The 22,249-nt window shown below is 39.0% G+C and overlaps 1 protein-coding gene and 1 long non-coding RNA gene across 2 annotated transcripts; both read left to right on the top strand.

Annotated features, from left to right (window-relative positions):
- The first annotated feature begins 953 nt into the window (after nucleotides 1–953).
- On the top strand, nucleotides 954–4,345 carry LOC107787794 (bax inhibitor 1). Its single transcript, XM_016609399.2, has 6 exons — nucleotides 954–1,206; nucleotides 2,423–2,566; nucleotides 2,688–2,779; nucleotides 3,459–3,645; nucleotides 3,748–3,903; nucleotides 4,055–4,345. The coding sequence occupies exons 1-6, from the start codon at nucleotides 1,090–1,092 to the stop codon at nucleotides 4,106–4,108; spliced, it is 750 nt and encodes a 249-aa protein (XP_016464885.1). The 5' UTR covers nucleotides 954–1,089; the 3' UTR covers nucleotides 4,109–4,345.
- A 14,674-nt stretch (nucleotides 4,346–19,019) lies between these two features.
- Nucleotides 19,020–21,665, top strand: LOC142177483 (uncharacterized). Its single transcript, XR_012705955.1, has 2 exons — nucleotides 19,020–19,675; nucleotides 21,016–21,665. It is a non-coding gene; the product is annotated as an uncharacterized LOC142177483 (long non-coding RNA).
- Nucleotides 21,666–22,249: the final 584 nt, after the last annotated feature.

The following is a 22,249-nucleotide window of genomic DNA, read 5'->3' as shown; positions in this document are numbered from 1 at the left end:
ATATTAATTGATGCATATTTTATTAGATTTGAAAAAATGATTTGAAATGAGTAATAAATACTGCGGGTATAACAGAATTTTTTTTTTTGTATTTTCTTGATATGCTTAAAGTGACAAGTAAAAATAAAAATTTATTTTTAGTATACATGCAAGTAAAAGTGAACGGAGGAAGTATAAATTTAGTCCGAGGTTTAATTTTGGATATCCCATCTTATCCCATAAAATTTGGTGTTATTTTATTTCACTTTTCGTGAGATAAATTAGACGAGGAATTATAATTCCTGAACTATAATCCTGGAATAATTTAGTCTGCGTACCAAATGATCTTTAGTTTATTTGCACGAAAAGGCAGGGTTTCTTTCCTCATTTTGTTCTTTGAGGGTTCGGGGAAGCTTGTTTATGTATTTATGTTTTATACTCCCACCGTTCTAATTTATGTGAATCTGTTTGATTGGGCACGAAATTTAATAAAAAATGAAGACTTTTGGAATTTGTGATCCTAAACAAGTCAAAAAGGGGCCAGAGTATTTATGTGATTATAAAAACTTCTCATTAAGGATACAATTGTAAGTTTAAACTAAATTATTATCAAATTTAAAAATGAATCACTCTTTTTGGAACGAACCAAAAAATAAAATATGATCGCCTAAACTGGAACAGGAGTACTTATTTTCCTTCTAGGATTTAACACGCTTTTTGCAATCTGAAAAGGAGTAAAAATATGTAATATATATGACATGGCAAGCTTCAATTGGCTGAAATGCGTGGAAACGTGTAGTTGACACCCAGTCAATTCTACCAAGTACCAGCTTCTGGTCCTTAGATATTTTGTAACTTAGCATATAAGTAATATAAATTTGGTTTTCTCTAGTTCCTTCCGGAACCAATGACCCAATAATTCCCTTTACACTTAATGTTATAAAATATTACTCTTTTCCTTCTAGAAGCAACGAAATATTCGTGAAAACTCTCACCTATATAAACACATCTTCAACGCCTTTCGGGCAACGACTTCGCATTTCCGGTATAGCACTGTTTACACGTGAACTCTGAAAAAAATATTCTCTGCTCGCTCCTGAGATTTTCCCAATGGAAGGTTTTACCTCGTTCTTCAACTCGCAATCGGCGTCGCGCAACCGCTGGAGTTACGATTCTCTCAAAAACTTCCGCCAGATCTCTCCTCTCGTTCAAACTCATCTCAAGCAGGTCCTTTCCTTTTCTTTTATACTGTTAATTTTCTTAATTTCGATTGAGATTTGATATTTCTAACGGTACTATCTACTTCAGTCTTTGTTATTGGTGTTTGTTTCTACTTTTTTTCACTGCTTTGACGGTTTATGAATATTTGAACTTATTCGATGAGAAGAATCAAGTTCTTTTGCCCTGCGGTTACGTTTGAATTATTTGTTAGTTCGTTGAGAACTGCCCTAATTTTTACTTTTGCTTTCGTGACGTGGAAAGAAGCACAAACTGAATTGAAATTTATGAGAAATTTGTGGAAGCCCTAATTATTACCTTTGCGTCCTTGGCCTGGTAAGAAGAGTAAAATAAATTGAAAATCATGACTAATTCGTTGAAGGTTTATTTGAATATTTCTTTAATTTACTAAAATTTGATAATATATTGAAATGTTACTAGAAACGCTTTGGTAACTAATTGTAAAGATTTTAAACATAAAACAGTTGATCACCGGCATAAGTGAAAAGAATAAGATTACATAGGTTAAAAGGAGCTTTAACGTTAGATGTGTGCCTATGTATCAATTAAAACTCTTGTAAAACAATTAACATCAGAAGACTGTTCGTGGATCAGCATTTTGATTGATTAGTTTTTGAAGTTGTCATGCCAAATTTTGAGAGAGTGTATATTTACGTATCAACGTAGGAGCTATACTTTTAGACGTGTACCTATGTATCAACATTATTAATATCAGAAGATTGTCTTGAATCGATGTTTTGATTGATTAGTTTTTGAAGTTGTCATGCTAAATTAAGAGAGAACTCTAATTTTACATTGAATTATTGTGTCAATGTATATCTACGTATCAACAAAAGCTTTTAGACGTGTACCTATGTATCTTCGTGAATCAGTGTTTGATTGATTAGTTTTTTGAAGTTGTCCTGCCAAATTAAGAGAGAACTCTAATATTACACATTGAATTGCATCAATGTATATATATGTATCAACAAGTGAGCTATGCTTTTGTACATTTACCTATGTATCAAGCAAAAAAAGGACTCGCTTTAGATAATTAATATCAGATTGAAGTCATGCCAAATTAAGAGAGAGCACTAATTCTGCATTGAATTGTATCAATGTGGAAGAATTTGGTACCGCATATTCTTTTCCAGTGTTTTCTAATATATAGAGTTTTATCATGACAAGTGTCTTGTCCTGGTCTTGATTTCTTTCATGGGTATAGGTCTATCTTACTCTATGCTGTGCTTTAGTAGCATCAGCTGCTGGGGTTTACCTTCACATTCTTTGGAATATTGGTGGCTTACTCACAACACTGGCTTGCATGGGAAGCATGGTGTGGCTTTTGTTGAGTTCTCCTTATCAAGAGGTAATCACTAGCTTTACTGTCCTTTAGCAGTCCCTCGTTATGGCCTTCTTTATTTCTGCAATTTTGTGGTTATGCTGATTATTGAATTTGAATTGATACTTTTGTTATTGTTGGTGAGCAGCAAAAAAGGGTGGCACTTCTGATGGCGGCTGCACTCTTTGAAGGGGCTTCTATTGGTCCTCTGATTAAAGCGGGCATTGACTTCGACCCAAGGTGTGTGTCCTTCAATATTGTCCCTTTTCATGTTTGAAAATATTGCTTCTGTTTTCTAGTGTGTTAGTTTTGAGTCTTCTTGTGCTAAACCTAAACTTTTATGAGTTTCTTCTCGATTTGGGGTTTTTAGCATCTGATTTGGAAGTAGCATCTGATTTGGAAGTGGGATTTCTTTGTGTGTGGTCTAAGGTGTTAGTTTAGGTCTCTATATTTGCAATGCTTGATCTGAATTGCAACTTCTGCTTGTTTGGAATGCATCTCTCCTGGCTCCTTCTTTTGTAACGCAAATTTAAGGATGAGAGTTTATCCCTTCTAAATGCAAAGGCACTAGAATATTTTACCCTTAATTTGTTTGTGTTTTAAGGGGGGAGGGGGGAGCAAAGGGAGAATAAAATGAAAGCTCGTCTGTCTCAAGGCTGTACATCCAACCTAGTTCAGCTGGTGGCTGCCTGAGCCTCGAGTTTAACTGATTGACATAGAAGTGCCAAGTGACTGTTGCCACTGCCTTTCTCATTACTGTACTCTTTTCATAGCCTATGTAATTCTGTATGGTTGTGTATTGTTTTAAGTGCATATACAGCTAGATTCTGCAAGTCATATAGTTTAAAACTGATTTTAACAGCTTTAAGGTTTACATCCTTGGGGAGGCACATCTGATTCTTACTTTCTTCCTTTGCAGCATTGTGATTGGGGCTTTTGTAGGTTGTGCTGTGGTATTTGGTTGCTTCTCAGCTGCTGCCATGGTGGCAAGGCGCAGAGAGTACTTGTACCTTGGGGGCCTTCTTTCATCAGGTGTCTCCCTCCTCTGTTGGTTGCAACTGGCGTCCTCCATCTTTGGTGGTTCCATGGCCCTTTTCAAGTTTGAGGTATATGCTTTGTTTCCTTCATGCTGCGGTGTTGCCTTTTAGCATCCTTTATTTATAAGTTGCTCTTAACATTTTATTCCCTTAACACTTGTTTTATGGCAGTTGTATTTTGGGCTCTTGGTGTTTGTGGGCTACATTGTTGTTGACACCCAGGAGATTATTGAGAAGGCTCACTTGGGTGATTTGGACTACGTTAAGCATGCATTGACCCTATTTACAGACTTTGTTGCTGTCTTTGTGCGTATTCTGATCATCATGGTAAGGAGATATTTCAGTTCTTATACTATATTAAATTCCTACGTGATGAAATGCCTGGTGTTTCTATGTTTTGGCTATTGGAATGATTCTTTGTTTTCTTTTGTTTCTATGTTTTGGCTATTGGAATGATTCTTTGTTTTCTTTCTTTCAGCTGAAGAATGCATCTGAGAAGGAAGAAGAGAAGAAGAAAAGGAGGAGAGACTAGATTGTCATAGCTTCTTTAAAGAAACTATGACAAACTCTGTGATATGGGATCTGCTTTTTCATTTACTTCTGTTTATCTCGACAAACATGTTAATAGTTTGGTACTAGCTTTAGCTTAGATTGTGATACAGTGTTGTGTGGCTTGCCGCGATGGCTGCGATGGAAACATGTGGCTATGTTTTGGAATTTTGACATCTGATAACAAAAGTAATTGTGATAAGCCTAGTTTCTTTTTCTATCTCCTTTCTCTATTTCTTTGTTTCGCGTTATCAGTTCTGTGCACAAAAAGCTGGTTTTACTTGCTGAATGATCCTGTATTTTCTTTTCCCCCTATTTCTCTGATGATGTTTTAGCTTTCTTTACTATTTTCTGACCTTAGGGACCAGGCGTAGCCTTTGCCAGAGTTTCAATATTAGCATTTGAGTCGTCGAATGCAAACTTGGGCTGGAACTCGGAGATGTTCTGATTGTGGGATAGATGGGTATAAAATGCAAAGTAATTTTAAAAAGAAGTATACAATAGTACTTTGTTACTAATATTTGGAAGAGAAAAATGGACTTAGGTCTTAGATTACCCGAAGCTAAATGGGTCTTACCTCTAACTTAAGAAATTTATAGTTACGTTTGCCTCTAATGTCTTGTTTATATGCATCTCGTCGTGCATTATTAGGTGTCCAAAGCTGATAGTGTCATAATTTCTTTTATCACAAGCTCCTTTTGCATAACTTATCCAAAAGCTGCATGAAAAAACTACGGAGATGGTCCAAATATACTCCTGTACTTTCGAAAATGGTCTAAGAATACCCCTCGTTATACTATTGGGTTATCTATACCCCTGCAGTCATACTTTGGGTTTAAATATACCCCTCATTTAAACGGAGGGACACGTGTCATCGTCTTATTGGCCAATTCTAAATATCTCCTAATTAATTAAAAATACTCATTATCCATACCCGAAAAATAATTTTATAAAAGCAATTTGTTTTTTGTAAAAACTGAAAAAAACTGATTTTTTTTTTTACTAAAAACTGAAAAAAACGAAAATATTTTTTTTTTCATTTTTTACAAAAAAATCTGCTTCAAAACAAACTGAAAAATATTTTTTAAAATAATGTTTTTGTAAAAACTGGATAACAAAACTGAAAAATAATTTTTTAAAGTAATTAAAAACTGAAAAAACTGAATTTTTTTAAACTAAAAGCTGAAAAAAAGAAAATATTTGTTTTTTCTGTTTTTACAAAAATATTACTTTAGAAAATTGCTTTTTAGTTTTTATTTTTTAGTTTTTACAAAAAAAAAATTGTTTTTAGAAATTATTTTTCAGTTGTTTTTAGAAGCAATGTTTTTCTAAAAACTGGAAAAAAATATTTTCGATTTTTTTAATTTTTAGTAAAAAAAATATCAGTTTTTCCCTTTTTTTAATTGCTTTAGAAAATTATTTTTCAAATTTTACAAAAATATTGTTTTAGAAAGTTCTTTTTAATGCTGCTAGGTTTCTGAAAAAATTTCTTAAATTTTACCTATTTATTTTTTAACTAACACATGAACCGAACTTGGAAGTGGGTACTTATTTTTTTATTTTTTTTCACAATAGGTGGAAGGTACTAAAATGCGTTCGGATTTTGCTAAACTAAATGGAAAAATGAAGGATAATAGTTACTCTTTTGTTTTGTTTTATATGACTGTTTACCCGTAAAATTTGATAACAATTAAACTTATAATATGGTTCTAAGGATACGTGATTTTACTTAATACCAATTGATAAATATGAAGATTAATAACATAAATGAACTATAAAGTAAAGCAAACCAGTGTTAGAATGGAACTCAGCCCTCGAGTTTGGATACCCTCGAACTGGTTGATGCCAAGAACAATTAAAATATAACAAGTTGATGAACAATAGTATAAACGAGAAAGAGAATTATATTTCTTTGATATTTTGATATCTGTGAACAATGTGTCTTACAGATGATTAGAATCCCCCCCTCCTAAATATTAGAGGAATTTCACTTATGGTATAATTCTAATTACAGAAGGAAATCTCATGATTAACTAATTAATCGTTTCTGATTTGATCCGTTCCGAAATTTACGCCATGATCCTCGACCAGTCACGGATATCTCGCCTTTCTGTTATTGTGTTATCTTCGATCTTGCTCGATGTCTGTCTCATTTGGCTTCGATCGCTACTAGCCTCGATCTCGACAGGTACCTCGATTCTGAACTCGGTACCTTATCCTCGTGGTTTAGTCTGTTGCGTTACGAGGCCATCATTCGATGCAACCTCCCGGTCTCGGTAAAATAGTAAAATCGGATGATCCCGATTTTAACCGTTTACAGATAGTCCCCTCATTTTTTGGAGTAAAATGACAAAAAACAAATTGAGCCTTCGATTTTCTACCTCGACCTGTCATGACGTCATCCTCGTGACGTAAGCGACGAGAGTGACCGAAACGTCCTGTCGGTACAGTTCCCCAAGTCATTAATGAGTGTCAGTTGGTGGTCGGCCACTAGTGCCTTTGAACCGTCGATGTGAATCCAATAAATAGACCCTTTTCTCATTGATTTAAACTTTACTTTCACTTCTTTCTAATATCCAAAGTTTTTACATCTCCTAAGTTCTTCCCTTTTACAAATCTTAAGGTTTTGTTGTTAATTCTTTCTCAAACGTCAAGTCCTATTATCTTCCTCTTCTTCAAACTTACACAAAAATGGCAAAAATATCGAAAATGGTACAACAAAAAGATGCTGCTTCACATGAATCGTAAGTACCGTCTCACTGTTAGCTTCCATGCATTATTTGTTCCTTTGTATTTTCTCATTGATGTCTTTTTCCATGATGTAGCGGTCGCTTGGATGCCCCGTGCGATTCCTAACCTCGAGAGTTGGGTTCAGAACTTGGCCTCGACCTCTAAATACGTCGAGCGCTCATGGCGCAATTTAGCAAAGGGCCGATGGGAGGCCAAGACTCATGGTAAGCCCACTTTTTGTGTATTTGATGATTTGATTAAGCTGCCACTCTTCTACTTATTCAATTTTCTCGTGTACAGGCCTGGGCAAGGATGCGGTCATGAGGCCTCCGTCTGGTGAGGAGGAGACTTCGACCCCGGTTCCGAAGCCGGCGAAGGATAAGAAGAGGAAAAAGACCTCAACCTCCGAGGATCCAAAGACTAAGAAGAATCCGGTTCGTGAGCCAAAGAAAGATACTGTTGCCCTACTTGCGGATGTGATTCAACGGCTAAGGGAGGAAGAAGAAGAAAAAGATGAAGACGATGGCTCGGAACTGGTGGCCCGAGTGAAGAAAAACATTGAGGCCCCAAAGGACGCTGAGTCGGTGGTGGTTGAGGAGATTTCATGCCGAGGGGGTCTTGGAAAAGGACTTGAACAAAGTCCCCAAGTCATTGAAGATCGAAGATGCCTCCCGCCGAGATGAGCAAAAGGCGGGTATGTCTGAAGGGGCCGGCTCCGAGGCCCTTTGCAGTGAGGAGAACGCCCCAAGTGGCTCACTTGGGCAATAGATATTAGAGACTCGCCAATTCTCCCTACGTTTTTCGAGGAGGCAATTCGGGAGGCCCAAGCTCTGAGGACTCCCGAAGTAGACGGGGTCCATAGAGGGGAGGACCCCTTCCGTGGTTACTTTATCGGGGTCGAGGATGCTACCGACCTGAATGAAGCATCGAGTCTCTTCGATGAGGCTCAAAAAGCCTTGAATCGGGTGAATCTTAACTCCCTTTATCGATATCATACTTAGTTTATTTCTTCTCTTATTGTATAACTTCCTTTCTTTTTTCCGTATAGGCTTTGGCGCTCCATCATGAGGCGTTTTCAAAGTCCTGAGCAGAGCTGAGCCGATGTGAGGCCGACCTCTGAGGGCTCACGGAGGAGAGAAATTCCCTTAAACTTCTCAGTGGGTAAAAAGAAGAGGAGATCAAGGACCTCCGAGCCGAGTTGGCCAAGGCTCACCAAAATCAGACCGACCTGATCGAACAGGTAATGAAAATCTTAAAAGCTCATGGGCTCAATTCGGGAATGGTGGCTAACATTTCAATCTCACTGATGCGGACCGCTTTGCTAATGGACCGAACGGTGGCTAATAGACCGTTTTGCTACGAAAAAAGAGGCTGCTCGAGCCCAATTGTCATTGGTCGAAAGTCAGCTTCGATGCATGAAGGAGAAGAGCTCAACTCAGGCAAAGAAAATAAAGGAGCTTGAGACTCGATTTGCTTTCGAACTTGCAAAGGCCAAATTTGAAGCCGAAAAGGCAAAGTCCTAGGCAGAGGCGATCGTTGCCGTCTTTCGGGCCGATGCTGAAGCCGCTCAAATCTAAGCGAGAGAGGCAGCTAAGATCGCTCAAAATCGAGCACATTGGATTGCTGAACTCATCAAATGCCAATCTCGGAGGGAAACCCTCAAGGAGATCCATGCTCGAGGTTTCGATCTTACCGATGAGATAATGAAGGCTAAAGAGCATGAAGCTGATGCTAAAGCACTGGCCTCTTTCGATGATGATGATGATGATGGCAGCAAGAGCGAGTCCGAGAATGGGGAGGACCTCAATGGAGAAGAAGTTACCCCTGAGGAAAATTAGGAATCTTAGGCTTTTTTCTTTTTTGATTTTTTGTGCGGGACCCTGATCGGTCCTTGTAAATATTTTCGTATAGATAAAAGATCTTTTTTCTCTTTGACTTGTCTTTTTTCTATTTTCTGCCTTGTGAAAATTCTATTTCATTCATGCCTTCATGCCTTATGGAGATTTTGCTCACAAGTTTGGGACTTTAGGCCACTAGACTGAAGTCGGACCAGTGTAGTCTTTAAAATCTAGTGAGTACTTTCTCGAACTTGAAGTAGAATGACCCTTAGGTTTTAGTTGAGTAAGGACGATTTCTCGAACTCAAAAAATAAAATGGCCCTTAGGCTCTTGAATTAGGCCGATTTGGCCTCAAAAGTGTCTTTTCCCCTTTTTCGGCTTGAAAAACTAATCATAAAAATTTGTCATGCCTTAGCACGAGATAAATTTGTACCCATTAGGTTTTTCGAGGATTGGTGTTATCAAAGTCCTTTGCTTTGTTATTCCTTAGCACAAAATTGTCCGGGAGTTCGAACAATTCGCTATCCCTTAGGGTTTTTCGAGGGTCGATATTATCGAGACCCTTAGTAATTCACCCGAGGGTTGCCTTTTTTAACCGATTTATGAGAATATTTGAAGGCCTATTTTATAACGGAATTCGAACGTCTCAGAACCGTGTTAATTTGGTCGTAACCTTTAGTTTGGGATTTGCCCCTTAGGCTTGTTTCCCTGCTATACTTCAAACTCGTTCGAAGTGTCAATCCCCAAGTGGGGTGGTCATGGCCTATAAAATCGAGGATTGCCCTTTTAAGGTCTTACGATTTCGAGGTTTAGTAATTCGATCATGTTGGTTTTTTGGACAGCAGTCCCCGAGTATAGGGTAAATTGCTTGAACTTCAGTTGTGATCGGCCCTTAAGCCAGTTTACACAATAGATTATAAGTATAAAATTGTAAAGTATAAATTTCTCTAAAGCATGGAACATCTGGCAAGGAAAAATACTTCTTTCAATAGATTATACATGCGTACATGTTTTTCCATTAGGGCTCGAGTAATCTACATGGACACGGTTCATTTGACCATTTGGTCCTTTACCTATCGAGACCCTATCGACACGAAGTATTTTCATTGTAACTATCCGAGAGTGATGCCCCCCAGTATTCGAGGTTGATTGTAAAGGAGCCTTGGAAACTGTTGAATTGCTCTAAGTTAGCACGAACAATGGTTGCCTCATTAAAAACCTCGCCGGAAAAACCCATTTGGGACAAAAATCAGTCTAAGGGAAAAAGAGTACAGAGCATACTTTCAGATGTAGGGACTTTGTGTTTGAAGAATCCTTTGGTGTCTTCGATTAAACACCTGCAAATGGTTAGTATAAAATATAAATGAAAATGGAAAAGGTAGTACTTTAGCAGTAATATCGTTTGAGGAGTGATATGTTCCAATTATTTGGTAATTATTCGCCGTTCATCGTGCCAAGTTTGTAGGATCACTTTCCGATGATATCGAGGACCTGATACGGTCCCTCCCAGTTAGTGCCAAGTTTTCCTTCGTTTGGGTCTCGAGTATTGAGGGTGACCTTCCGTAGAACCAAGTCCCCAATTTTAAAGTGTCGAAGATTGGCTATTCAGTTGTAGTACCTTTCGATCCGCTATTTCTATGCGGCCATTCGAACGAGGGCGGCTTCCCATTTTTCATCTAGCAATTCGAGGCTTGTATAGCCTCATGATTTGACTCTTCCGTTGCGTATCGAAACTTGACGCTAGGTTCCCCGACTTCAACCGGGATCAGAGCTTCGGCGCCATATACTAAAGAGAATGGTGTTGCCCATGTACTATATTTTGACGTTGTTCGATATGCCCAAAGGACTTCGGGCAATATTTCTCTCCATTTTCACTTAGCATCGTTCAATCTTTTCTTTAGATTTTGAATGATAGCCTTGTTTGTCGATTCAGCCTGTCCGTTCTCACTAGGATGATATGGCATCGACATGATCCTTTTTATTTTGTGATCTTCGAGAAACATTGTCACTTTGCTACCGATGAATTGCTTTCCATTGTCGCATTTGATCTCGGCAGCCATCCCGAATCGACATATAATGTGGTCCCAGATGAAGTCTATGACTTCTTTCTCTCTAACTTTCTCGAAAGCCTATGCTTTAACCCACTTAGAGAAATAGTCAGTCATAAACAAAATAAATTTAGCTTTACCTGGGGCCGATGGCAGAGGGCCGACGATATCCATTCCTCATTTCATGAATGGCCATGGGGATAAGACTGAGTGGAGTTGCTTTCCGATTTGGTGAATCATCGGCGCATACCTTTGACATTTGTTGCACTTTCGAACAAACTCTTTTGTATCCTTTTCTATATCAGCCCAATAGTATCCTGCTCTGATGACTTTGTGAACCAATAATTCGGCTCCAGAATGATTTCCGCATGTGCCCTCGTGGATTTCTCGTAGGAAGTAGTCAGTATTTCCTGGTCCCAAACATATTGCCAATGGTCCATCGAACATCCTTCTATATAGTGTTCCATCTTTGGCCAATGTGAATCGTGCGACCTTCGTACGTACAATCCTCGATTCCTTAGGATCCGATGGAAGCTTCCCGTTCTTTAGGTACTCGATATATTTGTTCCTCCAATCCCAGGTCAGACTTGTGGAGTTGATTTCAGCGTGTCCTTCTTCGATTACTGACCTTAAAAGTTGTACGACAGTCCCTGAGCTAATTTCATTGTCTTCGACTGATAACCCCAAATTTGCAAGGGCATTAGACTCGCTGTTTTTTCTCGAGGCACATGTTGTAGGGTCCATTCTTTAAACTGATGTAGAGTCACCTATAGTTTGTCCAAGTACCTCTACATTCGATTTCTCGAACCTCGAAGTTCTGTTGACTTGGTTTACCACAAGCAGGGAGTCACATTTGGCCTCGATGACCTCTGTTCCCAAACCTTTATCTAGCTCGAGACCTGTAATCATGGCCTCACACTCGGCCTCATTGTTAGTTAACTTGGAAGTTTTGATAGCTTGTCTAATTGTATTACCCGTGGGCGGTTTCGAAACAATGCCTAGCCCGGACCCCTTCACGTTCGAAGTGCCGTCTGTGAAGAGGGTCCACATCCTCGATGATGTACCCGACTTTAATAATAGTTTCTTTTCGACCTCGGGTACAAGGGCTGGCGTAAAGTCGACCACGAAGTCCGCTAATATTTGAGACTTGATGGTCGTTCGAAGTCGATACTCGACGGCCCATTTGGCCAATCGGCCCAAAAGTTCGGGCTTATGCAAAATATTGCGAAGGGGGTAAGTAGTCACCACACAGATCGGGTGACATTGAAAATATGGTTTTAATTTCCTAGATGTGTTTATTAGGGCAAGTGCTAATATTTCTAAGTGTGGGTACCGGGTCTCGGCCTCACCTAAAGTTTGACTAACATAGTAAACAGGAAATTGCATACCTTGCTCTTCTTGAACTAGCACCCCACTTATCACAATTTTCGAGACTGATAAGTACAAGTAGAGTTGCTCATCCGCTTTCGGAGCATGAAGCAGTGGCGAGTTCGAGAGATACCGCTTTAATTCTTCTAATGCTTGTTGGCATTCCGGGGTACATGCAAAATTGTTCTTATTTTTGTGCAGTGAGAAGTACCTGTGACTTCTATCTGAAGACCTTGAGATGAATCGGCCTAGGGCGGCTATGCGCCCTGTTAATCTTTGTACGGTCTTAACATTGTCCACGACTGTGATGTCTTCGATTGCCTTGATTTTATCGGGGTTGATTTCGATCCCCCGATTTGATACTATAAAGCCTAGGAACTTGTCCGAGACAACCCCGAATGCACATTTCTCTGAGTTGAATTTCATGTAGTATTTCCTTAGTATATTGAAGGTCTCCTGCAAATGTGTCAAATGGTCCTCTGCTCGCAGGGACTTAACTAGCATATCGTCAATATAAACCTCCATTGATTTACTTATTTGTTCTTCGAACATTCGATTTACTAAGCGTTGATAAGTGGCACCAGCAGTTTTTAGTCCAAACGACATTACATTATAACAATAGGTGTCGTACTTAGTGATGAACGAAGTCTTTTCCTGATCCTCCGGGTTCATTTCTATTTGATTGTACCCGGAGTAGGCATCGAGAAAACTAAGGATCTCATGGCCGGCCGTGGCATCGACCATGCGGTCGATATTTGGCAGAGGAAAAGAGTCTTTAGGACATGCTTTGTTTAAATCTTTATAGTCTACACACATTCTAAGTTTATTTCCCTTTTTAGGGACTACGACTACGTTTGCTAACCATTCGGGATATTTTACTTTCCGAATGGATCCTATTTTGAGAAGTTTGGCTACCTCGTCCTTGATGAATGTATGTTTTACCTCGGACTGGGGTCTTCTCTTTTGTTTTATCATGTGGAACTTCGGGTCCAAGCTTAGTCGATGTGTAGTGATCTTCGGCGGGATCCTTGTCATATCTAGGTGGGACCAAGAAAAATAATCCATATTATTGATAAGAAATTTAATGAGTTTTTCCCTGAGCTCGGGGGTTAACCCCGTACCCAGGTATAACTTTAGATCGGGTAGATGCTCGATCAATATGACTTGCTCGAACACTTCGACTGTCGATTTGGTGGCGTCGAAATCCTTGGGGATTATGAGGGATCGAGGGGTCCAATAGTCATCGTCCCCGTCCGTTCCCTGCTTCTCCGACTGAGTCGAGCCTGGTTGCTATGGTTGCTATTTAGCTTACTATTTTCCTTTGGACTCTGATCCCTTTGTTGACGAAAGTGCCGATACCGGTATTACTTCATCGACCGCGAACATCTCTTTGGCATCATGTTGTTCCTCATACACCGTTTTTACTCCATTCGGTGTTGGGAACTTCAGCATTTGGTGAAGGGTTGAGGGGACCGCCCTCATGTTGTGAATCCAGGGTCTTCCGAGTAGTGCGTTGTATCTCATATCACCCTCGATCACATGGAACTTTGTTTCTTGAATAGTTCCGGCTACATTTACTGGTAGGATGATTTCACCTTTAGTTGTTTCACTCGCCATGTTGAAGCCATTGAGAATTCGAGCTGTAGGTACGATCTGATCTTGTAGGCCGAGCTACTCTACGACCCTCGATCGAATATTATTGGCCGAGCTTCTTGGATAAATTAATACATGTTTAACCTAAATTTTATTCATAAGGATAGAGATTGCCAAAGCATCATTGTGGGGTTGTGAGATTCCTTCTACTTCCTCATCATTGAGTGATAAAGTGCCTTCTAGAACATAGTCTCGAGTTCATTTTTCCTTGGTGATTGATACTTTAGTGCGTTTGAACACAGGCCCTTATGGAATATCGACCCCACCAATGATCATGTGAATCACGTGCTATAGTTCTTCATGCTCGTTTTTCCTGTTTGCATCCCTGTCTCTGGAATGGTTTTTAGCTCGGTCGCTCAAGAATTCTCGAAGGTGACCTTCGTTGAATAGACGGGCCACTTCCTCCCTTAGTTGTCTGCAGTCTTCGGTTCTATGACCATGTGTACTATAGTATCTGCATATTTGATTAGGGTTTTTTTGGGATGGATCAGTTTGTAGGGGTCTGGGCCATCTAGTATCTTTGATTCTCCCAATGGCTGACACAATACACGATGAGCAAAAGGGGAGGATGAAGTCGCAGGAGATTCGGTAGAGGAGATAGAGCTGGTAAAGATGACCAGCAGAAGCCTCAACAGAGATAAAAGCGAGGATCTGGAAGAGAGGGTCAACTATGGCAGTGACTGAGGGGGACTTGTTCTGTGATAAACAAATGACTTCAAACAAGAATCTCAGGGCATCCAAAAGAGGTGAACCTGAGAAGGGCAGTAAGAGTAAACGTTCAAGTATTGGTGCTATGACCAACAAGGTGGAAGATCCTCCCCTGGTTCGAATCACCCTGAATGAAGAGTGGGCAAACAAGATGCAAAACATATCATAAATGTTGAATTCTAAGAAAGATGGGGGGTGGGGAAAGTAAAGGCCAAAGAATAAAAGACAAATAAGGGTTGCACAAGACGAAAAACTAGAGGTAGCGCTAAAGTGCGAGGGGAATGTAAAAACAACAATAGTTCCACATGAAGGTCCTTATATGGAATGTCAAAAAGATCGGTAAAGTCGAGAAGCATAGAGAGGCCAAAGATTATATAAGAGCACAAGAGGCAGATTTGATTGGCTTGGTGGAAACCAAAGTGAGGAGTGGAAGGGCAGCCAGAATTACCAGATGCTTGGGAAAGAATTAAAGTAAATCCATTACTATGGAGAATGAGTAAATAAGTTTGACGAGTGTAAGGGCTAGTAAGACCTACCCGCTTTATTGAGCATTCTCATTCACTGAAGCAACTTGAACAAAATAAAAGTAAAAGAAAGAAATTCATTGACTTCGAAAAGGAGGTCAATTAAATGAGTACTAACTCTCTTCTATTACTTTGTTGTACCAGGTTAACAAGAGCTGACCCATCACTGCCCTTAGATAAGAAGAGAAGAAAAGCTCTAGAGTAAGGGAAGGGAAGCCTCACAATAAGAGAGACTTTCTATCTTGCCTAGGCTATTCGATAGCGGATATAGTGGATTAGTTAGTAATGCCTAAGGTAACCCATTCAAAAAGTAAGAACGCCCCATTCCTACTCCCTCAGTAAAGAAGAAGACATCTATTTAATACCATTCTTATCTTTCTTATCTTGATCTAACGGCCTGGGAAGACCCATAAAGAAATAAAGAGAGAACTCAAAGAGCAACTGCAACCTATGAGCGGATAATAGCAGCGGATATATCGCTTTCTGTTTCCGCTCTATCTGCCAAGGAAAAATCCCGGTAAAGGGAACCCCGACCCCGAGAAGACCGTACGCATGTGCAACTAATTCAATTGGACCGATTATGAACCCAAGAGCGGATAAGAGTACTCATACTATAGGACCGGAAGCTCTTACAACATCAAGGCAAAGAATAACTCCTATTGGAAGAAGAGCGTTTACGATCAGAGCTAAAAGAGTGGGAGGGGATGAAATAGTAATAGCCGCTACTTCTGTCTATTGCTATCTTCTCATCTGGGGAAACCGCTAAAAATGATTGAACATGTGGGAGGATCCGAACGAATTCTGCTTTCATTTCCCCCGCATAGAGCACTGAGTTACTTACGTTACGGGCATGCTGCACTCTAGGCGGCTAAGAAGGCTCGCTAGACCAGCAGCCAGACTAAGAATGAATGTGTAATGACGGTGATTCCATATCGGGTTCAATAAATAATTGAATGTAGAAAGTGGATCCTAAACAAAAAAGGAGTCCATGACCCCTTTTTAGAGATGCGTCGATGCTGAAGTTGTATTCTGATAATCGTGGTGCTTCTGTGGGATCGACATGTTTATCGAAGCCACTTTTGCTCATGAGCCCTCGAGAGTTATGTCTTCGATCGTTCCTTCGATCATTCCGGAAGGGATTGCATCCTGGGCTACTGTTTCTACGATCTGCGTTGTATGGTTGGTACCGATCTCTGTTCGACCGGGGTTCTCCGTCAATATCCCTTTGAGTTCTGCTGATGGGCATGTTTGGATAAACGAAACCGGACGGGGTCCCCCAATTGATCATCCTCGACCCTGATCTTTGACTGGTACCGATTATGTACATCGGCCCAGGTTACCACTGAATATTCAATTAAATTCTGCTTTAGCTGTCGTGATACCTCTGAACTTCGTTCGTTCAAACCTTGAGTAAAGGCTTGAAAAGCCCAATCGTCTGTGACCAGTGGTAGTTCCATGCGTTCTATCTGGAACCGAGATACGAATTCCCTCAATATTTCGTTGTCTTTTTGTTTCACCTTGAAGAGGTCCGACTTCCTAGTCGCAACCTTTATTGCTCCGGCATGTGCCTTTACGAAGGAGTCTGCAAGCATGGCAAATGAATCTATGGAATTAGGCGGTAAATTGTGGTACCATATCATTGCTCCTTTCGATAAGATTTCTCCAAATTTCTTCAATAGAACAGATTCAATCTCATCGTCTTCCAAGTCATTCCCTTTTATTGCGCATGTATAAGAAGTGACATGCTCATTAGGGTCGGTGGTCCCATTGTACTTAGAAATTTCTGGCATTCGAAATTTCTTCAAAATAGGTTTCGGAGCCGCACTTGGAGGGAAAGGCTTCTGTACGAATTTCTTTGAATCCTTACCCATTAGAATCGGCGGTGCCCCCGGTATTTGGTCAACCCGGGAGTTGTATGTCTCTACTTTCTTGTCATTTGCCTCGATTTTCTTTTCTCCCGATTCAATTCGTTTAGTGAGCTCCTCGAGCATTTTTATAACGGCGGGGTCAGTCCCCGATTCGTTGGCATTCGACCTTTCCGGCACAGGCTCGGTCCTGTGGATGACTTCTGGTTTGATCCTATTCGGTGTCCGGTGCTGATTTTATAGTTGTGCTATAGCGGCTTGTTGAGCCTGTAACATTTCGAATATCAATTGGAGGCTAACTCCACCATCTTCTCCGCCCTGCGTACCTCGACCACCTGATCGAACTTCCTTGCGTATGATTCATTCGGGATCAATGCCCAAATTTGCATTTAGGGCGACATGTAAACTGACATCGACGGGACTTGCAATTGGTTCTCCCTCGAGGTCAGCCTGAGGCGCCTCGATCCCTAGGGCGGCTATATTGTCATTTTCCCCGTGAAATCCGAGGCCGTTGTCACCATGTGTAGGCATTGCTTATGAGTTTGACACGTTTATCCTGAAAACAAAGATTCTTACGAGAACAAGTGTAAAGTAGTGTGTGTTATCGGAATCAGTATTAAGCAATCACTATTATCCTCGGCCCCACGGTGGATGCCAAACTGTTTATCCTTAAAATTGGATAACAATTAAACTTATAATGTGGTTCTAAGGATACGTGATTTCACTTAATACCAATTGATAAATATGAAGAGTAATAATATAAATGAACTATAAAGTAAAGCGAACCAGTGTTAGAATGGAACTCAGCCCTCGAGTTTGGATACCCTCGAAATGATTGATGCAATAACAATTAAAATATAACAAGCTAATGAACAATAGTATAAACGAGAAAGAGAATTATATTGCTTTGATATCTGTGAACAATGTGTCTTACAGATGATTAGAACCCCCCCTTAAATAGTAGAGGAATTTCACTTATGGTATAATTCTAATTATAGAAGGAAATCTCATGATTAGCTAATTAACCGTTTCTGATTTGATCCGTTCCGAGATTTACGCCATGATCCTCGACCAGTCAGGGATATCTCGCCTTTATGTTATTGTGCTATCTTCGATCTTGCTCGATGTCTGTCTCATTTGGTTTCGATCGCTACTAGCCTCGATCTCGACAGGTACCTCGATTCTGAACTCGGTACCTTATCCTCGTGGTTTAGTCTGTTCCGTTACGAGACCATCCTTCGATGCAACCTCCCGGTCTCGATCAAATAGTAAAATTGGGTGGTCCCGATTTTAACCGTATACAATGAAATTTAAAAAATAAAAAAAAATGACATTATCACTATTAGAGACCAAACAACTTGTTCTTAATTGCAGCTCTTTCATATGTTGTTTAATTCTTCTTAATTATGAAACATTACTCTAGTTTATATAATTTTTATGGAATTCTTTTTAAAAGATTTAAAATAATGTTCGAATTAAGACAAAAATTTCGTAAAACTCTGATCCTCGTACTACCTTATTGAATGAAGTAGAGTATTTATGTAGTTGGTAAAAAAAAACAAAAAAGAAAGTCGAGACTGAAGTTGAACTCTAATAATTGCAATTCTAATTACATTTACATTCAATTTTTTGGGGGAGAAATTAAAAAATAACCAGATTTACAAGTAGTAATTGAATAATAGACACAGTTTCAAAAGTAATAGAAATTAGCCATTTTTATGTAAAAATAAATTTGAACGAAAATACTGTTCAAAATCCGAAAATTATACTCGAACTCAGTATAATATGCTGGAGTTCTAGTATAATATACCGGTCCAACATAATATGCTGGAAGTTCATACACATGTGCTCCAATCTCCAGTATATTATGCTGGAACTTTCCGCGTGTTGGAGTTCCAACATAATATGCTGGAAGTTCATACACTGGTGCACCAATCTCCAGTATATTATGCTGGACCGGTCCGTATTGTAACAAAATAGTGGCTATTTTTTAATGACTTTGCAAACGTTGGTTATTTTTGAATTACCAATCCGAAAACTGGCTAGCCCGTGCTATTTTTACATTTTTTTTTTCCTTATTCACTGAGTCCTCCAATCATCAAATAAATTTAATTTAAAAAAAAGATACTCCCGTAAATTAAAAACAGAAAAAGACGGGTCGAAGCGGATCATATTTGCAGAGCAGCCCGAAGCGACCACTTTAATGGTCCATATATTGCAGTAAAACGGAGAGAGTTTTCAGTCTTCTTCTTCAGCTTGACCGTGAATTCAATTCCTCAAACTCGAAAACATAAATTTACAACAGCAAATTTTCTGCTATCCTCTAATTAGAGTTGTGAAATTTGTTTATTAAAGAAGGCAAATGAAGAAGCTTATAGAATTCGTGAGAAAAGCAATGTTCTATATTAGGGTTCTATCAGGTTACGAAGAGCGTAGAATTTGATTTTATCGCTTACAATTTCAACAGCGTCTCCAACAGATTCAAACTTCTTCATTCCTTTTTTTTTTGTTGCTTTTTGGTATTGAAATTGATTTTTTTTTTTCTGTTTTAAAAATATAAGGAAAAGAAATTTGAAAGTTATTGTTATATTTGGTCAAGCAGTATGAACATTCCTTATCAATGTTGTAATTGGATATTGTTGGCAAAGTTAGAGTCTTTTAGGTGGAAAATTGCTTTGCTTTTTGTTTCCATTTTGATCAGGCGGAGGAGAGGAAGGAAAGCAGCAGTAAGGAAGATTCCCGAACAGATTATTCTATCAGAAGTTAAGCGCATGGTAGAAGAGATGCAAGCTTTAAATAAGAAGTTAGAAGATACTGTAAGCTCACAATATTCTGGAGCCTTATTCTTTTGTTTCGTAGTTATTATACATACTGTCGTCAATCACCTTAATAGTCCTTTTTAACACTTCAGCGATGTCTTAGTGTCGAGTGATTAGTTTATAATAAGCTTGTATCAATTTGGTAGAATTCTTTAACACTTCAGCTGTAACGGACGTACTAACTGAATATGGGCCCTAATAATTTGTGTCCCCTATGATTTTACCTTCATATGAATTTGTTTATATCGTGTTATTCTAGGAAGCTTGTTTGATTTCACTAAGTGTAATACATCTTGACAACTACTTTATCAGCCCTAATAAACTAGATCCACTTTGGCTGGTGCATTTTTGAGACTAAAATGTTCGTGTAGCTTACTATATTGAAAATGGTAGAAAAAGTGGGAGGGTATAATAGTTTAACATGTGAAAAAGTGAAAATAAGTTGAGAAGATGTCATTTAGTTTTAATTGAATTGACTTCTGAAAAGGAGTTATATTAGTTTGAAACTTTGAATTGCCGGAGGGAGAAAAAATCGGTCAATATTTTTTGAGACAGACGGAAAAAGTAGTTGTGTGGAAGCCTTGCTTTCCTTTTTTGCTTCAGTTTGCAGTAGCAAAGTGTCAAGAGCTCTACTGACATCAATCTACTTCTTTCTGGACTGGTGTTTCTTCTAACTGCTTTGGCGTCTCTTTTATTTTCAATCATGGCCAATACCACAAATGAGTCCTCAGACAAAGCTTGCACTTCTTACAAAGAAAAAAGAAACTGCATTTGCTCTCTCTTTCTTCCTCCCTCTCCAAATCAATCTCCTTTTTCTGGTTGTCTAGACACTCTTTCTAGTTCCTTTCTCCTTTGTCTACACATTCACTATTTTCGGAAAATCTGGACTCCTAGACTTCCCTTTGCTTTCCGCAGACGGGCAATTCAATGTAATCACAAATGGAAGGTGTTATTTTTACAGGCAAAATTGGAGCAGATGTTAATCTGCCTTTGGAGTTTCCAGGTTCAACTGGCTGACCTAGTGTGGGCTTGAAAACATCGTTTTTAGCACAGAATCTCTCTGTAATATGATTTGAATGTATACTTTGAAGCTTGAAGAGCGTTTAGGGAAGAAAAAAAAGGAGGGGCCATGCAACTTAGCCAACAAGCTCATGAGTTAATCAGTTCTTTATACTTGAATATCTGTTGAATCACTTGTTATGTTTTGGTGTCAGGAGGACCTTAATTGTTCTGAATGCAAAGTAGGGTTGGTTTCAATAGCTGCTACTTATATATGCCCCTTGTGTTATTGAAGATTTTCTGGTCTATTGCTTGATTAAACGGTTGAGTATTTTCAGGAGGTTGCTATAAATGAATATTTTAAGCCTTTTAGACCAGCAAGCAGAGGAAGTAATGAAAATGCAGCTTAAGGGAGATGAAAGGAGAAAAGATGAGCTGATGGAGGCCATGCAGAGGCAAGCACTTCTTGAGATGGCTAATGCAGAGAATCTAAAAAACATGCAAATCCAGGGCACAGACAAAAATGTCCAAAGAGAACATCCACAGAGACTCGATCAGAAGTAAGATAGTTTTGTAGAGTATTAGGTTCATGAAATTGGTACTGTAGGAGTTCATATAATTTTGCATCTCAGAATGTCATTATTTTGGCAATGCAAGAAAGAGGAATCTGATGAGTTTGTAACAAAAATAGGGAGAATCCTCCTCGTTCATTCAATGACATTTGCCATTTTTTGTAGAATGTTTTACACTCTTCCTGCAGGACGTTGTCCGTTCCCTGCAATAAGGTGTTCTGTTCCTGTAAAACCATCTCGAGTTCTGCTTCATCTTAGTCAGAAGATTAGTTTCATTCTGAGAATTGTTAGTTTCATCTATTTGAAATCACCTTGGTTGAAGGCCCTTTGATGTTAAAAGCTTGGTCATTATGTTTCTATTTGGCATGTTCAATTTGAATGATTGATCAACTTTTATCATAATGAGATTTCGAGTCATTATCTCAGGTTCTTTTTTTCCCTGTAAGAGGCCAGATTCAAGAAATTACCTGTATTTCTTGGCAATGTACATTGCCACATTTCCCTCCTTCGAAAGAAGATGTGTGATTAAGATCTACAGATGGGGAACTTCAAGCTCAAACCCTCTTTTGTTCGGTTTAATTCGTGAAATACAAGTCATTAGAACCATTGATGGGCCTGCCCCTCGATTGAGTATGGAGAACGGAGGTACATAATATCATGATCTCTTGAAGATTTATAAAATGGTCTAGAATATTGAGTGGTATTTTCACAATAACAAATTAATAAACTGATAATAACTATAATACCAGTAAGAAAAGGAAGAAAAAAGAGTTATATCTGTAATATAAGCGAATCTAGGATTTTTAGTCAATAAGTGAAGACTAATCATTGCATCCATCAATAGACCTACGGCTTAACTTGGAACTGTATGCCCTCTTCGAGTAACACTGGAGCTAGAATTTGATTCAAACACCAGCCTTTTAGTTTGTCATTTTCAATCTGTTGAATCCCTTTTCTTTTCTCATTGTACAACGCAAAGAACAAAAGTGATAAAAGCAGA

The sequence above is a fragment of the Nicotiana tabacum genome, chromosome 23 (assembly GCF_000715075.1).
Source record: "Nicotiana tabacum cultivar K326 chromosome 23, ASM71507v2, whole genome shotgun sequence".
Lineage (NCBI taxonomy): Eukaryota > Viridiplantae > Streptophyta > Magnoliopsida > Solanales > Solanaceae > Nicotiana > Nicotiana tabacum.
This window is presented reverse-complemented; position numbering and strand designations above follow the sequence as displayed.